The 22,932-nt window shown below is 36.7% G+C and overlaps 1 protein-coding gene across 1 annotated transcript in view; it reads left to right on the top strand.

The window, feature by feature from the left end:
• Positions 1 to 22,932, top strand: part of CHM (CHM Rab escort protein) — a 207,683-nt gene that overhangs the window by 86,968 nt on the left and 97,783 nt on the right. The window contains exons 6-8 of the mRNA XM_032756221.2: positions 2,530 to 2,646; positions 3,534 to 3,654; positions 5,131 to 5,356. Coding sequence (XP_032612112.1) covers positions 2,530 to 2,646; positions 3,534 to 3,654; positions 5,131 to 5,356 — 464 coding nt within the window. The remainder of the gene's footprint in view (positions 1 to 2,529; positions 2,647 to 3,533; positions 3,655 to 5,130; positions 5,357 to 22,932) is intronic.

Raw genomic sequence — 22,932 nt, 5'->3', positions numbered from 1 at the left:
TTTTGGCTTTTGTTGCCATTGCTTTTGGTGTTTTAGACATGAAGTCCTTGCCCATGCCTATTTTTTTTTTTTTTTTTTTTTGGAGATGGAGTCTTGCTCTGTTGCCAGGCTGGAGTGCAGTGGCGCCATCTTGGCTCACTGCAACCTCCGCCTCCTGGGTTCAAGTGATTCTCCTGCCTCAGCCGCCCGAGTAGCTAGGACTACAGGCGCGTGCCACTACGCCTGGCTAATTTTTGTATTTTTAGTAGAGATGGGGTTTCACCATGTTGGCCAGGATGGTCTCGATCTTTTGACCCCGTGACCTGCCTGCCTCGGCCTTCGAAAGTACTGGGATTACAGGCGTGAGCCACCGTGCTCATCCAAAGACCTACCTCTTTTCTAAAGTCCAACTCAGTATCTCCAAACTACTTGACATTTCTATATGAGTTCGACCTCAAAGACATCATGATATAATTAACAAATACTGTGGGGCTTTACAGTTGACAAGACACATTCATGTATACAGCCTTTTAAAAAGTAATAGCTCAAGGGTAGGTTAGTTAAATAAAATACGTATAGTGTCATACTGCTCAGACTAATAGAGAAGATCGAAGATGAAATTCTTAAAATGAAAGCTCATTTCTAAGTAAGTCCATACTCTTAATAATTATGGAACCAACATGCTAAGTGAAGGAAAAATTATTAATTATTAAATCTAATTTCCATTATTGTAATCAAATTGCACTGCTCTTTAGCCCCTCATCACTGTGGTAGATCAGTTAGAGGGTAGTAAAAAAGAGGCTTATGCTGAACGTGGTGGCTCATGCCTGTAATTCCAGCACTTTGGGAGGCTGAAGCGGGCGGATCACCTAAGGTCAGGGGTTCGAGACCAGCCTGACCAACATGGTGAAACCCTGTATTCTACTAAAAATACAAAAAATTAGCTGGGCGTGGTGGTGCATGCCTGCAATCCCAGCTACTCGGGAGGCTGAGGCAGGAGAATCGCTTGAACCTAGGAGACGGAGGTTGCAGTGAGCTAGGATTGAGCCACTGGGCTCCAGCCTGGGCAGCAGAGTGAGACTCTGTCTCAACAAAAAAAAGAAAAAGAGGCTTAGATTCTAATATGGTACACATTTATTATTTGTGAGCTTCAGAAACAAAAATCTAGTATAATTTTAATTGAAATTTGTTTTTGTTCTTCTGTGATATCTTAAATGCATTATTTTTCAAGCTGGCATTAAACCTTAAGCTTTATTGGATCTTATTAAGTAAAAATGCATTTTCATGTTTTATATCTTAATGTTTGTGAAATTGTTATGGCTATTCAGGGATCCTTGAATCTCAAATGTGTATCTTTCTAAACAAATGATTTTTGAAGTAACTATTTTTTGTCATTATTATAGAGTTAAGAATTGGCAATATATTCTTTAAAACATGATCTCTTTCAGTAATGTAGTGTGTTAGGGAGAGGGTAATGAAGTAACATGCCATATTTAATCAGGATGATCAGATTAGTTTCAAAAAAGTGATGTCAATTTTGTTTTGCAGGATGCTGAACTATTGGTTTATAAAATTTTACTTGAATGGTATTGATTTACTGATAGTCTTTACTGACTTATTAGTTGCTCAGACTAATGGTTTAGATTGATTTTTGAGATTCCTTTTTCTTTGTATAGTAAAGCTAATTTTCCCATTTATTTATTATAGATGTAACATATTCATTTTTAATACTTATTGAGTTATAGGCATTAAGAGTATCTTAATATAGGAAATAGTCAAATCTGTTGCATTTAACCATATGGTTAACATACTAGATAATACTGTTTACATTATTGATTTTACCTCTCTGATATTACTTATGAGATATTGAAAGATTAAATCAATTTCTCCCATATATGCCAGCAATAACCATCATCTTCACTTTTTGAGAAAGACATATCTCATATAAACCCAGACTTCTAGAATTACAGAGGGACTTATAATTTGACTCTTTCAGTGTAAATGCATCACAAATTTTTTTTTTTTTTTTTGATGGGGTAGGGAGGTTCACTGGACTGATTTCTTCTTATAACCACCTGGCTTTATGTAAGACTATAGATTCTTATCCAAAACCCTCAGGGCCTGGTGTCCTCTGTCATTAAGATAAAAAAAAATTTTAGAAAGTAATGAATTACATATGCTGATATGTTATATGTTAGGTTAAATTATTAGCAGGGTCTGAGGAGGAACTCTAACTAAACACATTATTTCTGCAGTGAAATATATGAATATTTATGTTAATTTGGACAAAGCCAGAGTGCCTTATCAGTATGGATCAGGTTTTGCTGCTAAACATGTTATGTAAAAACTTATGGATTGCAAAGTTTTTTGAATTTTGAATTTCAGCTAATCAATTCTGAACCTGTAATAGATTGTGTTATGTATTATAATATTAATAGGTATGATTCTTTCTACAGATAATCAAAAATATAGCAAAATTATGTATCTTTATTGTTTTCCAATTTTTCTACTATTTCAACTTTTATCTTGTAAAATATTTTCTTTGTACAGCTGCTGTATTCTCGAGGATTACTAATTGATCTTCTAATCAAATCTAATGTTAGTCGATATGCAGAGTTTAAAAATATTACCAGGATTCTTGCATTTCGAGAAGGACGAGTGGAACAGGTACTGTGCTGATCAAGAATTGTAATTCGGCATCAGCTTAAGTTATTATGGTTTGTTTTGGAAAGATAAGCAAATAAGATTGTTATTTTCCTCATAAAGCAGTAAATTCCAGTCCTCCGTGGTGATTTACAAATGTAAATGTTTAATTAAAATTTCTAGTGCTAATTTTCTCATGGCTTACTTTGCAGCTTGGTGTTGGTACCAAAAAGCACACAAAAAACCAAAAAGCACACCAGAGTCACTATACCCAAGACTAGTCACACAAATCCTTTTCTCCCATTAATCAAGATTTTGGAGAGGGAAAAGAAAGAAACGGTGATTTTTACTGTCCACTTGATCAGATTCCACACAGAGGAGGAGGCCCGGAGCCTGGTTGGGAAAAAATTCTTACCCTTATGACAGCTGATCAGATCCTGGGTTCTTCACTGCAGCTTCTAGAAGAGCAGAGCTTTGCTATCCTGCTCACAGCACCAAAACTGTAGGGGCCAAGGGAAACACTCCTTCTTAAGCCTCTGAAGTTTCACTGAAAAATCAACTCACAAAAGGCAGATTAATTGGAGAAAAGGCATAAAAATGTACTAACATGTACATGGGGAGAACCACAGTGTTTGTTTTAGATAGCACTGCTAAATTTTTCTCTGTTAGGATGACATGCTATTGGCCTTTTAATAGCCTGAGGAGTAGCTTGGCAGAATTAAGTAAGAAAGCTCACAATTAGCTCTGAAGTTTAGCAGAGATGCCATTAGTACTGATGGAAGGTGACGTGAAAAAGCCTGGCTAGAATGGAAACGATAATCCTATTATATGTAAAGGGGAAAAAAGTGTAATTTGGAATACTTATATCATTAGGAAGCAGTTTCTTAACTTAAAATCATAATACTTTTCAGGTTCCGTGTTCCAGAGCAGATGTCTTTAATAGCAAACAACTTACTATGGTAGAAAAGCGAATGCTAATGAAATTTCTTACATTTTGTATGGAATATGAGAAATATCCTGATGAATATAAAGGTATTTTTTTCATTAAGTTGTGTTCTCCAATTATTTGACATTTCTTACTATTTTAATATGCTTGCTCTGATTTGGTGAGACACTTACTACTGTTTTAAAATGCATTCTAACTCTGCACAATCAATAGGTTAGCCATTAGTAACATGTAGCTATTTAAATTTAAATTAATTAAAATGAAATAAAATAAAAAATTCAGTTTCTCAGTCTTATTAGCTATATTTCAAGGGCTCCATAGCCCCATGTGGCTACAGTGCAGATATTTTCATTATTGCTAAAGTGGCATGCTAGATTTTAATTTTTATTCTTATTATTTAAATACTACTGTCAACTGGCTCTTCATAGATGATAATCCCTTTTCATGATTCCATTATTTTTTCTCATAAGTAAAAGTACTATATATTTTGTCATTTTCCAGGATTGCTTTTGCATAGAATCTTGAACTATTTTGTTTGAAAAAAAAGGCTAGATGGTATATGGGGAAAAATACTGGATTCAGAAAAGGCATGGTTTCTATTCTTGGCTTTGACCTATTTCATTGTGTGATCTGGGGCCAGTTACTGCACTGTCTGTTAAAAATTGAATATGCCATTTTAGTGTCAGAGTTATATACTTTAAGTCCATTGGTCTGAAAATGTTATCCAAAATTGGAATATACTATTGATAATTTATTTATAAAGTTACAATAAGAAGTGCAGTGATATTTTTTTTCCTCTGTGAAATAATGAAAGTCTAATCCTTGCTCTTAAAGTTTCAAGTCTACTAGGTACTGTCATGTTGTTATCTACAGTGGTTGTGTAAAATTCAATTCTCTCAATAAATTTTTATAATTTTTATTTATGTAAATTATTTCCATAAAATTTTTGTGTTTTATCATGGGATTTATTTCCCACCACTAACAGTCCAATTACATTATATTCTGCTCTTGGTTTAAAGGAGTAACTTCTGGGGGTCCCATATGTTTTGATGTGATTATGTGGCCATAAGACTGATTCTAGTAGCCACACGGAAATTCATTTCATTATTTTTTAGTTTATTTTCTGAGTATTAGTGAGAAGTGTACGTTTTACAAAACTCACATATTTATCATCTTAAATCAATACATTCCCATGTTGTCATAGTTGTTTAATATTTTCAGTACCATTATTGGCATTATCCTGCAGGTTTCATGACAATAAAGTGAGATTATTGCCAACTATGGCAACCCATTGAGTTATTTAATATTTTCTAGTTTTTTTAAAATCCATGAAATGCTCAATCGTAATTCATCATTTAAAGCTTAAAAATTGTGCCATTACTCCAAATAAGAGAGCGAGATTGTTTCCATTTTTTTCTAAGATCAACCATCAGTGTCCAAAGTGTAATACCACCTATGTCCTTTGTGAGGTCTTTGAAGCACACTTCATCTCCTTTTTGTGGGGTGGTTTTAAATAGAAGTTTAGTTCTGATTTTAAGTGATAAAATTTCATCTTTTCATAGGATATGAAGAGATTACATTTTATGAATATTTAAAGACTCAAAAATTAACCCCCAACCTCCAATATATTGTCCTGCATTCAATTGCAATGACATCAGAGACAGCCAGCAGTACCATAGATGGTCTCAAAGCTACCAAAAACTTTCTTCACTGTCTTGGGCGGTATGGCAACACTCCATTTTTGTTTCCTTTATATGGGCAAGGAGAACTCCCCCAGTGTTTCTGCAGGTAAGTTTGCCATTGGTTTTCTTGTCCCTTCTAAAGGTGATACTTGAATAACAGATGAAAATTAGGCAGGCAAAAATGAGATTTATTCAAGATTTAGTATATGCAAATATATACTTTATTCTATTTTTTTAAATAATCTATTTACCTGCCTATCTACCCACCTAAGTGATATATTCAGTGTGGCCTGTTTTTGAGCTTGATAACAATACTATAAATTCCTTTCTCCACTCAATAGCATGATGGAAAGTATTGTCATTGCATATAATTTTAGTTAATTTTTATTACTATATAGTATGTTATTGTGAACACACCGCAATCTATTTTTTCATTTTTCTGTTGATGAACACAGGATGTTTCCAGTTTTTTGCAGTTAACACCCTTGTGTATGTTTCAAGTTATATATTTTCAAGCATTTCTCTCAGAAACATATCCAGGAGTGGAATTCCCAAGTCCTGAGACACATGAATGTTAACACTTTACAACATCGTGTTCATTTATTTCTCTAGAGGGCTGTACCAATTATAACCTTTTATCAGTATATAAGAATACCCAAAGCTTTACATATTTGCCAACATTTAAAATTTTTTTGTCAATCTAACTCACATAAATTATCATTGCATTGGATTTTTATTTTTCATTTCTCTAATTACCTATGAAGTTGAACCTCTTCTCATATGTTTACTGACCATTCATGTTTTATCTTCAGGGAATATTTGTTTGTGTCTTTTTTTGTTTTACACATTTTTAAAAATTTTTATTTTTTGTGGGTACATAGGAGGCATATATGTTTGTGGGGTATATGAGATACTTTAATACAGGCATGCAAAGTGTAATCCATCATGGTAAATGGAGTATCCATCCCCTCACGCATTTATCCTTTGTGTTGAAAACAATCCAATTATACTCTTCATTTTAACATGTACAATTAAATCATTATTGACTTTAGTCACTCTGTTGTGATATCAAATACTAGATTTTATTCATTCTTTCTAACTAGATTTTGTACCTATTGACCATTCCCACTTACCCACTGCCCCCTCAAAACCCTCCCCAGGCTCTGATAACCATCCTTTTACTCTCTGTCTCCATATGTTTAATTGTTTTAATTTTTAACTCCCACAAATAAGTGAGGATATGCATTGTTTGTCTTTCTGTGGCTGGCTTATTTCACTTAATATAATGACCTCCAGTTTCATCCATGTTGTCATGTTGTTGCAAATGTCAGGATCTCATTCTTTTTTTTTTGAGATGGAGTCTTGCTCTGTCACCCAGGATGGAGTGCAGTGGTGCGATCTCGGCTCGCTGCAACCTCTGCCACCCGGGTTCAAGTGATTCTCCTGCCTCAGCCTCCTGAGTAGCTGGGATTACAGGTGCGTGCCACCATGCCCGGCTAATTTTTGTATTTTTAGTAGAGATGGAGTTTCAGCATCTTGGCCAAAGTGCTGGTATTAACAGGCATGAGCCACCCCACCCAGCCAGGATCTCATTCTTTTTATGGCTGAATATTACTCCATGGTGTAACTGTACTGCATTTTCTTTATCCATTTATCTGTTGCTGGGCACTGAGGTTGCTTCCAAATCTTGGTTATTGTGAACAGTGCTGCAACAAATGTGGTATGTAGCTATCCCTTTGATATACTGATTTCCTTTCTTTTGGGTATATACCTAGCAGTGGGATTGCTGGATTGTATGGTAGCTCTATTTTTACTTTTCTGAGGAACTTCCAAACTGTTCTCCACAGTGGTTGTACTAATTTACACTCACACCCACAGTGTTCAAGAGTTCCCTTTTCTCCATATCTTTGCCGGCATTTGCTAGTGCCTTTCTTTTGAATAAAAGTTATTTTAACTGGGGTAATAAAATATCTCATTGTAGTTTTGATGTGCATTTCTCTGATGATCAGTGATGTTGAGCACCTTTTTATATGTCTCCTTGTCATTTGTATGTCTTCTTTTGAAAAATGTCTATTCAGATCTTTTGTCCATTTTTTAGTCATATCATTAGATTTTTTTCCTGTAGAGTTGTTTGAGCTACTTCTATATTCTGGTCATTAATTCCTTGTCAGATGAGTAGTTTGCAAATATTCTTTTTCATTCTGTGGGTTGTCTTTTCACTTTGTTTATGGTTTCTTTTGCTGTGCAGAAACTTTTTAACTTCATGTGTTTCCGTTTGTCCATTTTTGCTTTAAGTTGCCTGTGCTTGTGGGGCATTGCTTAAGAAATATTTGCCCAGACCAGTGTCTTGGAGGTTTTCTCCAATGTTTTCTTATAGTAGTTTCATAGTTTGAGGCATTAGATTTAATTCTTTAATTCATTTTTATTTGCTTTTTATATACTGCAAAAGATAGGGGTCTAGTTTCATTTTTCTGCATATGGATATCCAGTTACCCCAACACTCTTTATGGAAAAGACTGTCTTTTACCCAGTGTATATTCTTGGCATCTTTTTCCAAAATGAGTTCACTGTAGGCGTGTGGATTTGTTTTTGGGTTCTCTATTCTGTTTTTTTTGGTTTATGTGTCTGTTTTTACGCCAGTACCATGCTGTTTTGGTGACTATAGTTGTGTAGTATAATTTGAAGTAAGGTAATGTGATTCCTCCAGTTTTATTATTTTTGCTCAGGATAGCTTTGGCTATTCTGGGTCTTTTGTGGCTCCATATACATTTTAGGATTGTTTTTGTTTCTCTGAAGAATGCCATAGATATTTTGATATAGATTGCATTAAATCTGTAGATTGCTTAGCATAGTATGGACATTTTAACAATATTGATTCTTCCAGACCATGAAAATGAAATAGTTTTCCATTTCTTTATGTCCTCTTCAATATCTTTCATCAGTGTTTTATAGATTTCATTGTAGGAATGGTACACTTCTTTGATTAAGCTAATTCCTAGGTATTTAATTGCATTTGTGGGTATTCTAATTGAGATTACTTTTTAAAATTTCTTTTTCGGATTTTTCAGTGTTGACATATATAAATGCTACTAATTTTGTATGTTGATTTTATTTTATTTTTTATTTTATTTTATTTTATTTTTTTGAAACGGAGTCTCACTGTCGCCCAGGCTGGAGTACAGTGGCGCGATCTCCGCTCACTGCAGGCTCCGCCCCCCAGGGTTCACGCCATTCTCCTGCCTCAGCCTCCCGCGTAGCTGGGACTACAGGACCCCGCCACCTTGCCCGGCTAATTTTTTGTATTTTTAGTAGAGATGGGGTTTCACCGTGTCAGCCCGGATGGTCTCGATCTCGATCTCCTGACCTCGGAATCTGCCCGCCTCGGCCTCCCAAAGTGCTGGGATTACAGGCATGAGCCACCGCGCCCGGCCTGTATGTTGATTTTATACCCTGCAACTTTACTGAATTTGTCAGTCTAATAGTTTTTTGATGGGGTCTTTAGGTTTCTCCAAATATAAAATTATATCATCTGCAAACAAGAATAATTTGACTTATCCCAGCCTCTCCCAGTGGCCACCACAGCCACTGGTCCACTGGGAGTTCTGCCAGGCCACCCCTGATGTTCACTTAAACCCCAGTACTCTTCAGTAAGCTTGTGTTGAATGCTTCCAGGCCTGGGCCTTACCCTTCATGGCAATGGGCTCCCCTCTGGCTGAGGGTAGGTCCAGAAAGGCTTTCTAAGAGCCTAGGCCTCGACTTGGGTCCCCAAGAGCCTGCTTGGTGCTCTGCACCCCTGTGGCTGAGTTGGTGTTTAACACACAACACAAAGTCCCCTTTACTTTTCTCTCTGCTTTTCTCAAGCAGAAGTCTTTTGCCGTGGACACCACAGCTGGGAATGTACGGGGTCTCACCTGAAGCCAGCATGTCTCAGAATCTCACCCAAGGCTCATGGCATACTTCCTGGGTATTACTGTTGATTATTTTGTAGCCAAGGGCTTTTAACTAGCAGGTAATGAGCCCTGCCAGGATTGGGTCCTTCCTTTGAAGGCAACGGGTTCCCTTATGGTCCATGGTATGTCTAGAAATGTTTTCTGGGAGTTAGGGTCTAGAATGGTGGCCTCATGACTCTGCCTGGTGTCCTATGTTATTGTGGCTGAGCTGCTATCCAAGATGAAAGACAAAGTCCTTGTACTCTTTGCTCTCCTCTTATCAAGCAGAAGGAATTAGTCACCTTTGTTGCTGTGAGCTGCATGGCCTAGGGTTTGGCAAGGGGTGGCATAAGCACTCCCTTAGCTGTCCAGGCTGGTTTCTCCCTAGGTCATGTGCTGCCCTAGTCCATGGGCTCTAAGCCCAGCCCAGCATTAGCACTTGCCTGGGAATTACAGTCCTTGTGTCCTAGATTGCCTTTCAAGTTTATCTAGAACTCCAGAGCACTTTAGCCCATTGTGACAAGGCTTGCTGAGACACTCGAGTTCCAACTGCTGGAATGGGCCATTCCTTTCTTGCTAGGGCTGGTCCAAATGTTCCTCAGTGCCAACTGAGCCTAGCATAGCTTTGCTCTCCACTGACAGGGCAGCACCGAGTTCAATGCTACATCCCCCAGTTGCTATGCTCTCACTGTCTCAAATGCATCGATTTCTCTCTCCACACCACATGGCCACTGCCATGGAATTGGGGAGGGGTGGCATTGACGATTCAAGACTGTCTTCAGTGCCTCCTTCAGTGATAGGAAGTTGCAGCCTGGTACTGTTATTGCTTACCTGATTTTTGCTTCTTATGATGATGCTTTTCTTGTGTGTAGTTGGTTGTTAAAATTTGGTGTTCCTGTGGGAGGGGTGATCACTAGAGGCATCTGTTTGACCATCTTGCTCCACCCTCTCATTTTTGACTTTTGCCCATTTGTCTATTGGGTTGTTGTCTTTTTCTTACTGATTTGTAGGAGTTTTAAAATATATTCTGATTAGTGATCTTTTTTCAGTTATATGTGTTGGATGTATTTTGTCTTATGGTTTTTATGATACATAAAGGTCATGAAGATTAATATAGTCAAATAGAGCAATCTTTTTTTTTTATGCTTAGCTTTTTTTGGGAGGTCATATAGTACACCTGAAGTATAGAGACAAGACTGCTTAGATTTAAGTCCTGACTTTTCTGTTTATTAGCCATGTAACTTTGGGCAAGTTTTACTCCCTCTCTCTGTTTTTCAGGAATCAAATTTGGGATTTTTTTATTCAGTTGTAGCTTTGTGTCCTAATTCATTATTTTCTGCTCTTTATTATCTCCTTTATTTTGCTTTCTCTGGATTATATTTAGATCATCTCTCCCCTCCCCTGCCCTTGGCAATTATTAGGCTGAAGTTCCATGAATTAAGTATTCATCTTTTAAATATTTTTTAATATAAGCATTTAAGAATAATTCCTCTAGTTTACATCTACTGGTGGCAAATGCTTCCTAGTTGTGTGTATCTGAAAATAACTTTTTCTTCTTTTTTCTCTTGAGTGGAAGTTTACTGAGTAAACAATGCTAGGCTGACAATTTTTTTTCAATACTTTAAAATTTTATTCCATTGTCATTTGTGTTCCATTTTTGCTGCTGAAAAGTTCAGTGTCAGCCTACTTTGTCATTTTTTTATTATGACAAGTTACAAAGATATATTTTTTTCTCTCACATTGTTTTTAATGTAGTTTGTCTTTTGTATTCTATATTTTTACTACAGTGAATCTTAGGTGTTAATTTCTTTGTATTTATCTTGCTTAGTATAGGTTGAACCATATGAAATTAACATTATTCAACCATTTTAGACCTACATTGTCCTGTGGTTCAAATAAATACATTGTGCTTTTTCTGTCTGTAAATTTATGTTGTTTATTGTTTTGGAAATTTATCAGCCAGTATCTTTATAAGTATTGTTTTTTCTTCCTTTTCTCTTCTCGCCTTTTTGGAACCCTAAGTAGGTATGTTTTAGAACTTAGCATTCTCTCTTCTATATCTCTCAATCTCTTTTTCATTATTTGCTATCTTCTTGTCTTCATGGCTTCATTCTGGGTACATAATTAAGATCTGTATTCCAGCGTATTAATTCTCTTCACCTGTAACCCATTCATTTTCTTTCTTCAATATTATCTTTCATTTGTAGAAGTTCTACTCACCATCTTCCTTGTCACTCTTGATATATTTTTTTACTTGTTCATTTTTGAAATTATTTATTCTATTTAATCATTTCATATATAGATATTTACATTCCCTTTCTGATAACTCTAATATTTAAACTTCATAACGATATAATATTGCCATGTATTGCTTCTACTGATTCATCTCAATGATTTGTATGTGTGTGTGTGCAATGCTTTTCCTTAGCTGAGAGTTTATATTTGATTGATTTTAATCTGGGGACCCAAATTGGGAGTGCCTTTCTTCAGGGATTATTTGTGTTTGCTTCATCTTCAAGGCACTACAGAATTAGGATAATTTTAGTTCCCTTTGGATGTCATCACTTAATAATGCAATACAACCTCCAGATAGTGATAATGTCACAAGATTTTTTTTTTTTTTTATTTCAGTGTTTATTGCTCAAAGCTTTTATTTCAGGTTAGGGTTTGTATTGTATGTACATGGGGATCGGTGTTTCCCATGGACATTCCCCTTCCTTCAGTGTCATTGGTTCAATAACAATTATTTCATCCAAGACCTAGTTTTGGTATTAATTGGAAGTCTCTTCACAGTGTCTAGTTTGGTTTACCACTGGAAGTAGGTAATTCTCAAATTCTCAAATTTGCATTTCCTAAATATGTGATTTTATGACTTTAGGTGGGAATGTTATAAATTTGGAAGTAACTTATTTCCGAATATGATAGATCTGTGTATTTCTAGACAAGCTCTTCCTCTTCTGATTACTTGTCAAAGTAGGAGTAAATGGGGAGTGCCATGTTCCCTAGGAACCAGAGGTCCTTCTATCAACTTAATACAAGTGGGGGAGTTCTATGGTTTTCTTAGTTACTCTTTCCCTCTTCCTGTGTCATTGCCTGATTCAAAGGAGACACACCATGTTTTCTCTTATGTTGCCACTTGCTACTCACTCCTGTGGAGCTTAGGGCAAGGAACAGAAACAGAATGAACAGATCACTGGGAAGTGATCTAAAGCTCACTGGCCTCCTTACTAGTGTTTTACAAAAATGGAATGTTTAACCCTATTTCTCTTTTTTCCACTAAATCCCTCTATTTCTAATTCATACATTAAAAAATGCATTTTGTTTTTGTTTATTTCTTTTGAAGGGAAAAGACATTAACAAGTTTTGTTTGTCGTGTACAGATATAAAATTTCAGAATGTGATCTTATGTATTGAATCTTAGACAAAGAAAACATTTTTCTTCAAAGATAGTTGTAATCTTAAGGCTGAGATTGGCAGCCTTACATATATTTTTATTCTCTGCAGAGCCTACATGTGGCTCAGATTGAATGTTTTTTATAAAAATTATACCTCATCCTGCCGGGCGCGGTGGCTCACGCCTGTAATTCCAGCACTTTGGGATTAAATATATTAAACTTCTGGGTAATTCTCTTGAGTTCTTATATTTTATATACATGAGTCTGTCTGTGAATTATAATAAACATGCATTTCCTTGACCTACAGATATTAACTTTTAATTTTATATTAGATTCTCTCCATAATGCTTTATAATTCCATATAAATATTGTTTTACTTTTATCCTAAAGTAGTAACACTATTACCATCTATACATCATAGCCTACACTTTTTATCACCAGGTTATCAGAATAAGGTGTCACCTGTTTTGTGATTTCTAACCACCATTCTATATTCTGTTTTAATATAAGCCTCTTAAGCATTTCTCACAGCCAGTTACAGCATGTTCTCATCAAGGCTACTATTATAAATGGTATGCATGCATATTTATGTGAAGGATTCAAAGACATTTGGAAGTCATATCCTTGCATTCTAAATGATTTCTGCATGTGACATTTTAACTACTAGAGATAACTTTCATGAATAAATGTCCTTTGAGGCTTTTATCAATCTAAATAGGTAGATTTTTTTTGGTAAAGAAAATGAAACATATTTATGTTGCTACCTAGTATCCATTAATATGTCAGGATATGATAATTGGAACATATTGGAAGAAAAGTCATTAAAACCTGTATATTTTTCTAATCTAGCAAGCTTTACAGTTTTCCCTAATGTAAATTAATTGGTTGATACATTTTCTGGCACATTGCACAGGATATATATGCAGTTTATAGACTTTAAAACTCTCACAATATATCTTCCAAACAGAAGTCCTTTTTAAGCCCTAACTGACCTATTTGTTTATCTGTGCGGTTGGTAACATAGTAGCCTTTATAACTACATTCTAGTTCGGAGTAAGTTTTATATACTACGTCATGTATTTATAACCTGTTAATTGGAGCAGTATCAGTGGGAACAAACTTCACATTTTTTTTATATGTAGATGTGAACTGCCCAGAGATTGTTACTTAATTTTGTTAAAAGAGGGCATTTAACTGTCAACCTTCTAGATAATTCAGCCTTTCATTATTCTGTGGCCTAGATTTGATCTAATTTTTTCCTTTAATGTGGTAGAATTGTTAAAAGATGAAGGATGAATATGTTTCAATTTTAGCATGTGATATAAATTTATGTATATAAATAAATCATGTAAATATCACCACCAAACACTTTTTTACCAATTGTTGAACCTCAGATGAAATTTTCCTGACTATTGTATGTGGAAAATTGAAGATGTGAGATTTATAGGCAATTGTGTAACACAAGCTGATCTCTAGCTTATAGCTTTCATTTATTTATTTATTTATTTTTAACTTTTAGTTTCAGAGGTAGATGTGCAAGTTTGTTCTATAGATAAATTGCTGTGTGTAGTAGGCCATTCTTGCATTGCTATAAAGAAATACCTGAGACTGGCTAATTTATAATGAAAGGAGGTATAATTGGCTCATGGTTCTGCAGGTTTACAGGGAGCATGGTACTGGCATCTGTTCAACTTCTGGAAAGGCCTCAAGAAACTTACAATCATGGTGGAAGGCGAAAGAGCAGCAGACATGTCACATGACCAGAGCAGGAGCAAGATAGAGGGAGGTGCCGCACACTTTTTAACAGCCAGAACTTATGAGAACTCACTCATTATCATGAGGGCAGCACCAAGGTGATGGTGCTAAACCATCATGAGAAATTCACCTCCATGATACAATCACCTCCAAATAGGCTTCACACCTCCAATACTGGGAACTACAATTCAATATGATATTTGGGCAGGGACAAATGTACAAACTTATTCTGTCCCTGGCCCTTCCCAAATCTCATTTCCTTATCACATTTCAAAATACAAGCATCCCTTTTCAGTAATCCCCACCAAAATCTTAACTCATTCCAGCATTAACTCAAAATTCTCAAGTCCCAAATTCAAATTCTTTTCTGGAAATAAGTTCCTTCCACCTCTGGGCCTATAAAGTCAAAACAAGTTATTTACTTCCAAGATACAATGGAGTTTAAGTATTGGGTAAACATTTTCATTCCAAAAGGGAGAAATTGTCCAAAAAAGGGGGGCTACAGGCCCCATGCAAGTCCTGTAAGGACTGGGCTCCCAAGGCCTTGGGCAGCTCTGCCCCTGTGGCTTTGTAGAGTTCAGCCCCTGTGGCTGCTCTCACAGGTTGTTGAGTGCCTGTGGCTTTTTCAGGTGCAGGGTGCCTCTACCATTCTGGGGCCTGGAGTATTGTGGCTCCCTTCCCACAGCTCCACTATGCAGTGCCTTAGTAGGGACTCTGCATGGGGCCTCTGACCCCACATTTTCCCTATGTACTGTCCTAATACAGGTTCTGTGTGGGGGTTCCATCTGTGCAGTAGGTTTCTGCCTGGACACCCAGGCTTTCCCATATATTCTCTGAAATCCAGGTGGAGGCTGCCAAGCCCCCACCACTCTTATACTCTGTGTGCCTGGAGGCTTAACACAATGTGGAAGCCACCAAGGCTTATGACTTGCACCCTCTGAAGTAGCCACCAGAGCCAAACCTGAGGTCGTCTGAGCTGAGGCTGGAGCTGGAGTGGCCTGGATATGGGGAGCATGTTGTGCAGGGAAGCAGGGCCCTAGGCCTGGCTCCTGAAACCATTTCTTTCTAGCCCACAGAAAGATGGGAGGGGCTGCCTCGAAGTTCTCTGAAATGCCTTCTAAGTTTTTTTCCCATTGTCTTGGCCATTAGTACTTGGCTCTTGTTTAGTTATGCACATTTCTCTAGAAAGAGGTTGCTCTGCAGCTCACTTTGATTCTTCTCCTGAAAATGGGCTTTTCTTTTCTACCACATGGCCAGGCTACAAATTTTCTAAACTTTTACACTCTGCTTTCCCATTAAATATAAGTTCCAACTTAAGTCATTTATTTGCTGCCTCATTGAGCATAGGCTATTAGAAGCAGCCAGGTCACATCTGGAATGCTTTGCTGCTTAGAAATTTCTTTAACCAGATACCCTAAATCATCACTCTCAAGTCAAGCTTCCACAGATCTCCCGGACATGAACAGAATGCAGCCAAGGTCTTTGCTTAGGCATAACATGGGTGGCCTTTGCTCCAGTTCCCAATAAGTTCCTCCTTTCCATCTGAGTCCTCCTCAGCCTGGACTTCATTGTCCGTGTAACTGTCAGCATTTTGATCAGAGCCATTTATCCTGTCTCTGAGAAATTTTAAACTTTCCTTCATCTTTCTATCTTCTTCTGGGTCCTCTAATTTCTTCCAACCTTTGCTCATTGTGCAGTTCCAAAGTCGCTTCCATATTTTATGTATCTTTATAGCAATGCCCGATTCTTCTGTACTAGTTTTCTGTATAGTCAGTTCTTGCACTCCTATAAATAAATACCTGACACTGGGCTATTTATAAAAGTAAGAGGTTTAATTGGCTCACAGTTCTGCAGCCTTTAGGAAGGATGCAGCACCATAGGAAGCATGGTGCCGTCATCTGCTTGGCTTCTGGGGAGGCCTCAGCAAGCTTACAATTATGGCAGAACCTGAAGGTGGAGCAGGCACACCACATGGCAAGAGCAGGAACGGGGGGCGGGGGGAGAGATACCACACATTTTTATACAACGAAATCTTGCGAGAACTCACTATAGTGAGAACAGCACCAAGAGGATGATGCTAAACCATTCATGAGAAATCCACACTCATGATTCAGTCACCTCCCACCAGCCCCTACCACCAATACTGGGGATTACAATTCAACTTGAGATTTCGACAGGGACAAATATATAAACTATATCACAGGGCTTTGGTGTACATATTATTTTGTTAGCTAGATAATAAGCATAGGACCTGATAGGTAGTTTTTCTAGTTTTTCAGTCCTCACCCTTCTCCCATCTTGCACCTTCAGATAAGTCCCAGCATTTATTTTTTCCCTCTATGTGTCCATGTGTTCCTGTCATTTAGCTTCCTCTTATAAGTGAGAATGTGTGGCATTTGGTTTTCTCTTCCTGCATTAGTTTGCTAAGGATAATGTCCTCCAATTCCATCCATGTTCCTGCAAAGGACGTGATCTCATTCCTTTTTATGGCTGCATAGTATTCCCTGGTGTAGATGTACCACGTTTTCCTTATCAAGCCTTCCATTGATGAGCATTTGGGTTGATTCCATATCTTTGCTATTGTAAATAGTCCTGCAGTGAACATACTGGTGCATGTGTTTTTATGGTTGAATGATTTATATTCCTTTGTGTTTGTAACCAATAATGGGATTGCTAGGTCAAATGGTAGTTGTGTTTTAAGTTCTTTGAGAAATCACCAAACTGCTTTTCTTAGTGGCTGAGCTAATTTACATACCCACCAGCAGTGTATAAGCTTCCCTTTTCTCTGCAGTCTCACCAGCAGCTGTCTAACTTACAGCTTTTAAAAAGAGATTTAGAGAAGACCAAAAGTTACAAATATATAAATGGATGTATGTATCTTTAAGCAGCTTGCTCAAAATTATAGGTGCAGCATGGAGGGAATGGAAAAGGAATCTCCCATTTAATGAACTTATTCAGTGATGACAAAAAGGACTATGTCCAAAATGGGACAACATGCTACTGTGATTCTGTCATAACCGTGGTATTTGTGCATTTATATAGACCATAAGGTATTTTATATTGTTTTATCTTTTCCCCCTACTTTTAAAAATCCCCTTCTTCAGTCCAGAGTCAATGCATTTTACTGAGTGTTTTTTAGTTCTCTTTGGATAAATCATAAGATAAAGCATCTCTTAGACCAAAGGAACTACCTTATTTTATTCTATGATAACCACTGTGTTTTTCTTCAGAGAGTTTTCAGAAATTTAAGAAACATTTCCTATCCTGGATCAACCTATTAGAAAACCAAGAGAAGTCTTAAAATTGGCCAAGGAGTATACTGTTGGAAAATTTAAAGAGTTTATATATTCAACTGCATCTGAAGTCAGAGCAACATTGAGATGGAATTTTAGTGTCTGCCCCCGATGTTGTTGCTCCTCTACCTTAACAAGTTGGAGTTAGATTATAGATGTAGATTCTTCAACAGTACATTATTTTTTTTTTCCTCCATAGTATTCTCCTTAATCTCTTTTCTTGTAAAAATCTACCTACTATTCTGGTAGCAGCAAAAAAAAAAAATTAAAGTTGATAGAACTCTTTTATATTGTTTTGACTGGTTGTCTAATTTTTACAAATGAACAAAGTTAAGGTAAAAAGAGGCTGAGGCTAGAAACCAGATTTTCTAATATGCGTTTTTCTTGACTCACCTATTATATAATTTTTAAACAACTTTTTTGAAAAAAATTAAGACATAATTTGCAAAATATTGTGTTATTTTCTGGAACTTGTTATATTTCTGGTATTTCTTAACTTTTAACAACGTGTAATTTGCTATGACTTATTTATTTTCTCATTATGGATGCATATTCAGCTTTCAGAAAAAATTGGAGAGAATAAGGGGCATCCTTACAGTGTTCTAGAAACATGTTCCAATTCTGTGCCCAATACAAAATGCCAGTTTAGTTAAATAAATAATTTATTTCAACTTTCCATATTTTAATTAATTGATAAAGGTAAAAGGAAAAACAAGCCATGAGCAAATTATCTCCTCCTTACCCCTCCAACTTGAATTTGTGCATTTGATAAGCACTAATGCTGAGGAGCCCAGTAGCGGTTAGAATAGTTAGCATTGATCTGTTTCATGTCCCCATCCCCATTGGTTTCCTCCCACAGTGTCATAGAACCACGTGATATAGCTAAATCTAGGTGCAGAAACTGACTCTCAAATGGGTAAATTTGACTAGTCCAAATGTGTGTGTGTAAAGCTTGATTATTGAATCACAACATACTATCCTTTTGCAGCACTACAGCTGAGGAGAACTGCATTGAGATATGCAAAATGTTCTTGATCTAGCGTCCATAAGACCTTGAAATTTATTTACAAAATGTTTTATGTTTCTTCATAAAAGGAGTCCATAGTTTCGTCACATTTCACAGGCATCCATGACTTAAAAACAAGGATTGAGAACCATTGTTAAGAATTTTTATTATTTTTTTGAACTCAGGTAAACATTCCTTAAGAGCTTATAAAAGGAAGAGGTCCTAAAGAGTGAATACAAGAGTGCTTCTGGGATGTAAAAACTCGGGGTTGGGGGTTGGGGATTGGGGGCTAAGGGAGGGGGAAATTGGAAAATGTTGCTGTTAGTACTATGATATATAGGCACCTCTTCATATAACATGCAAGCAGATGATATCTATGCCTTAGTCATATGGGACAGAAATATTATAATAAGTGTAGAATAGTGAATAAGAAGGTATATTTTGGAGCCAGACCAATGGGATCATCTCCTGATTCTGCTATTTATTAACTGTGTATCCTTGGGCAAATTATTTAACTTTTCTGTGCTCCTCATTTTTGGGGGGATAATAGCACATACCTCATAGGTTGTGAGGATTAAAATGAGCTAATATGTAGAAGAAAGTGCTTTTAATATTGCTTGCCCAAGTACTACATAAGTGTTAGCTGTTATTACTATTACTGTTGTTACTGTGATTGTTTTTAACCATTGCTGCTGCTGCTGCTGCTGCTGTTACAGAATGCCAGCAGGGCAAATATGAGGCAGTTAGAGACTTAGCTAGATTTAGTAATCTAAGTTAGGAATCAGCGATTTTTTTTTTTTCGTAAATAGACAAATATTATAGTACATAGTTTAGGTATTGCAGGCCACATGGTCTCCATTGAAACCATTTGTAGCCATAGATAATGTGTTAACAAATAGATATGGCTGTATTCTAAAAAAATTATTTCTAAAAATAGGTGGCAGGTTTTTCCAACTTCAGTTGAATAGTCTTTTTTTCCAAAAAATGATAATTTAAAAAAACCCCAGTATTAAGAGATTATACAGGAATGTCTCAATGCAATGCCTAGTGTATATTAGTCATGCACTAAGTATTTGATGGATTAATGAATGAATAGCAGATGATGTATAACTGAGGAAATTGTATGTTAAGGAAATGATAGAGCAGTGTTTTTCCAAGCTTTCAGGTGTGTCAGAAATTAAGATTACTGAGCTCCATCTCCAGCATTTCTTACTTGTAGATCTGGGTGGAGCATGAAAATGTGAAATTTTAACAGATTCCCAGGTGTTGCTCATGCTGCTGTAGAAGAAGCAATCACAAGAATTGTTCTCTGGGCCTAATTCTAATGAACAAGAAAGAAAGGGTTTAGTTAAAATGACCAAAGTCTTTTGAAGAAGCATCTGTGTCTTTATTGTAAATGTGATTTTTTTCATTTCTTTCCATTTAATTCCACAACAACTTTTTAAAGCATCTATTCTCTGCATAATACTCTTCTAGGTGTAGTGGATGTACAGTATATGAAAACGAATATGACATAGACCTTGATATCAGTGTCAAGAAGCATCTAGTTAAAGACAGATGGTATGCACTTGTGGACCAATTAGAGAATTAGAAAATGTATTTTATCAGGTTCCAAAATTTTCAATAGAGGTGTGAAGGCTATCAGTACTCAGAAATGATCAGAAGGGGCCTAAACAGTTATGACATGAAACTAATCAAAGTAGGCTGACTACTTTGCTGAAGTTATAGGAATCTCAGACTACTGTTAACCCATCTATTCTCAGAAAAGAGCAACCAGATTGGGCTCCACTCTAAGCCAATAACCATCAGTGGTCTGATCATACCTATCTTTAACATGGTGCATATATGTCATATATATGTTGAGACAGAGTCTTTCTGTCGCCCAGGCTGGAGTGTCGTGGCACGACTCTCAGCAGGTTTACTGCTGGAGCCATTCTCCTGCCTCAGCCTCCTGAGTAGCTGGGACTACAGGCACCCACCACCTCGCCCGGCTAATTTTTTGTATTTTTAGTAGAGACGGGGTTTCACTGCGTTAGCCAGGATGGTCTCGATCTCCTGACCTCGTGATCCGCCCGCCTCGGCCTCCCAAAATGCTGGGATTACAGGCGTGAGCCACCGCGCCCGGCCAACATGGTGCATATATGTTTGAGATACTTAATTGTTGCAGAGACTCATGGTTTAGACCAGAGTTTCTCAATCTCAGCACTATTTACATTTTTTTGCCAGGATAATTTTCTCTGTGTTGGGGAAAGGGCTGTCTTGTGCATTGTAAAATGTTAGCAACATACCTGGATTCTACCCACTAGATGCCACTACCTTCACCCAACCCACTTGTGACAGACAAAAATGTCTCTAAACATTGCCAAATGCCCTATAGAGGCAAAACCATAACCGCTTGAAAAATACTGGTTTGCTCCAACTCCGTATATATTGAATTGTTGTAGTCTTTACAATAATATGATAAATATGTGATTTTCTTTCTCTTTAACAAGTGACCTCAAACTAGTTCAGTGTTGAAAGGCAGTGATGTGGTTTGGCTCTGTGTCCCCACTCAAATCTCATGTCAAATTGTAATTCCCAGTGTTGGGGGAGGGACCTGGTAGGAGGTGATTGGATGAGAGTGGATTTCCCCCTTGTTGTTCTTGTGATAGTGAGTGAGTTTGTAAGAGATCTGGTGTTTAAAAGTGTGTAGCACTTCCCCCTTTGCTCTCTCCTGCTTCGTCATGGTAAGATGTGCTTGTTCCCCATCACCTTCTGCCATGGTTGTAAAGTTTCCTGAGGCCTCCCAGCCATGCTTCCTGTATAGCCTGCAGAACTGTGAGACAGTTAAACCTCCTTTCTTCATAAAGTACCCAGTCTCATGTAGTTCTTTATAGTAGTGTGAAAATGGACTAATAGAGGCAGGAGGAATAAAATTTTCTTGCAGTCCTTTCTTTGAATCTTATTACTCATTTTTTGATTCTGTAATCTGGAACAAAGTAAAATCTATTTAAGGAACAGGACAGTTTTAGATGTGTTGGCATTTGAACCAATGGACTAATTTGTGAAGGTTATTTAGCAAGGTGCCAAAGCATATAGGAGATACTGAGTAGCCATTGACGAGCAAATTCTTATATACCATATCTTAGTAGTTAGAAAAAGAATAAGAATATGGGGGGGATAATGTGCACATACGCATATCCTCCTCAATTTTATAAAGAAATAGAAGCACCATTCCTCACCTTCAAATTCCACCCTTAATCATTGTTAAGTTGGTTGCATGTCTTCCTACCTTTTGCATGTTTGTACAGGTAACTGTGTATAAATGAGTACATATATGCTTACTTTAAAGAAATTTAGTTGGCTGTATTGTCTGGTATGAGGATGTATATGACATAATTTAATCATTTTCCTTGTTGGTGTAAGCATTAAAATTATGTCTTTGATATGAAAGAAATATGTCATATCCAGAAATTTTAGAAAATAACATAAGTATTATTTTTTGTTATAAGAATTAACTGAAATCCCATCACCTGTTAACAATAGCACACTGAATATTTTGGTGTATTTTCTTCTATCTTTTTTAGTCCACACATTTAAAAAAGTATATAGCTTCATGCATCACTTAACAACAGGGATACATTCTGAGAAATGCATCATTAGGTGATTCCATAGTTGTGCAAACATCATAAAGTGTTCTTACATAAACCTAGATGGTACAGCCTACTATACGCCTAGACTGTATGATATAGCCTATTGCTTCTAGGCTACAAACCTGTACAGCGTGTGACTGCACTAAATACTGTAGGCAATTGTGTAACATAATGATAAGTATTTGTGTATCTAAACATACCTAAACATAGGAAAGGTACAGTAAAAATACAGTATTAGAATCTTATGGGACTTTCCTCATATATGTGGTCGATTTTTCTCTGAAATATTGTTATGTGGCGCATGGTTATAATCTCAATATTTTTTGTATTTGGGCATCTTCAACTATAGAATAAGCAAACTTACAGCCATCATTAAAAAAAACACACACACATATATCAGCTTAAAATAGCAACGGAAGGCTAGGTAGATTAAGAGGAGGTCTTTAAATTCAGGAGGCCTTAACCTGATATTCAATGTCTGTAATCAGTTACTTGGGTTTCAGGAATTTAGGGGGTAAATACCCTGAAATTCCATGCCAAATATTGTGTGTATAATGTGCATAGCTACATTTTTCTGGGAAGGAAGTTCATAGTGTCTCTATTAGTGTCTCAGAGGAGTGTGTGGCTGCCCCCTGCAACCCCACCACCAAAAAAAAAAAAAAAAAAAAAAAA

Source organism: Hylobates moloch, unplaced genomic scaffold (genome assembly GCF_009828535.3).
Source record: "Hylobates moloch isolate HMO894 unplaced genomic scaffold, HMol_V3 SCAFFOLD_7, whole genome shotgun sequence".
Lineage (NCBI taxonomy): Eukaryota > Metazoa > Chordata > Mammalia > Primates > Hylobatidae > Hylobates > Hylobates moloch.
The sequence above is the reverse complement of the archived record's forward strand: the minus strand, read 5'-3'. Positions and strand labels throughout refer to the sequence as shown.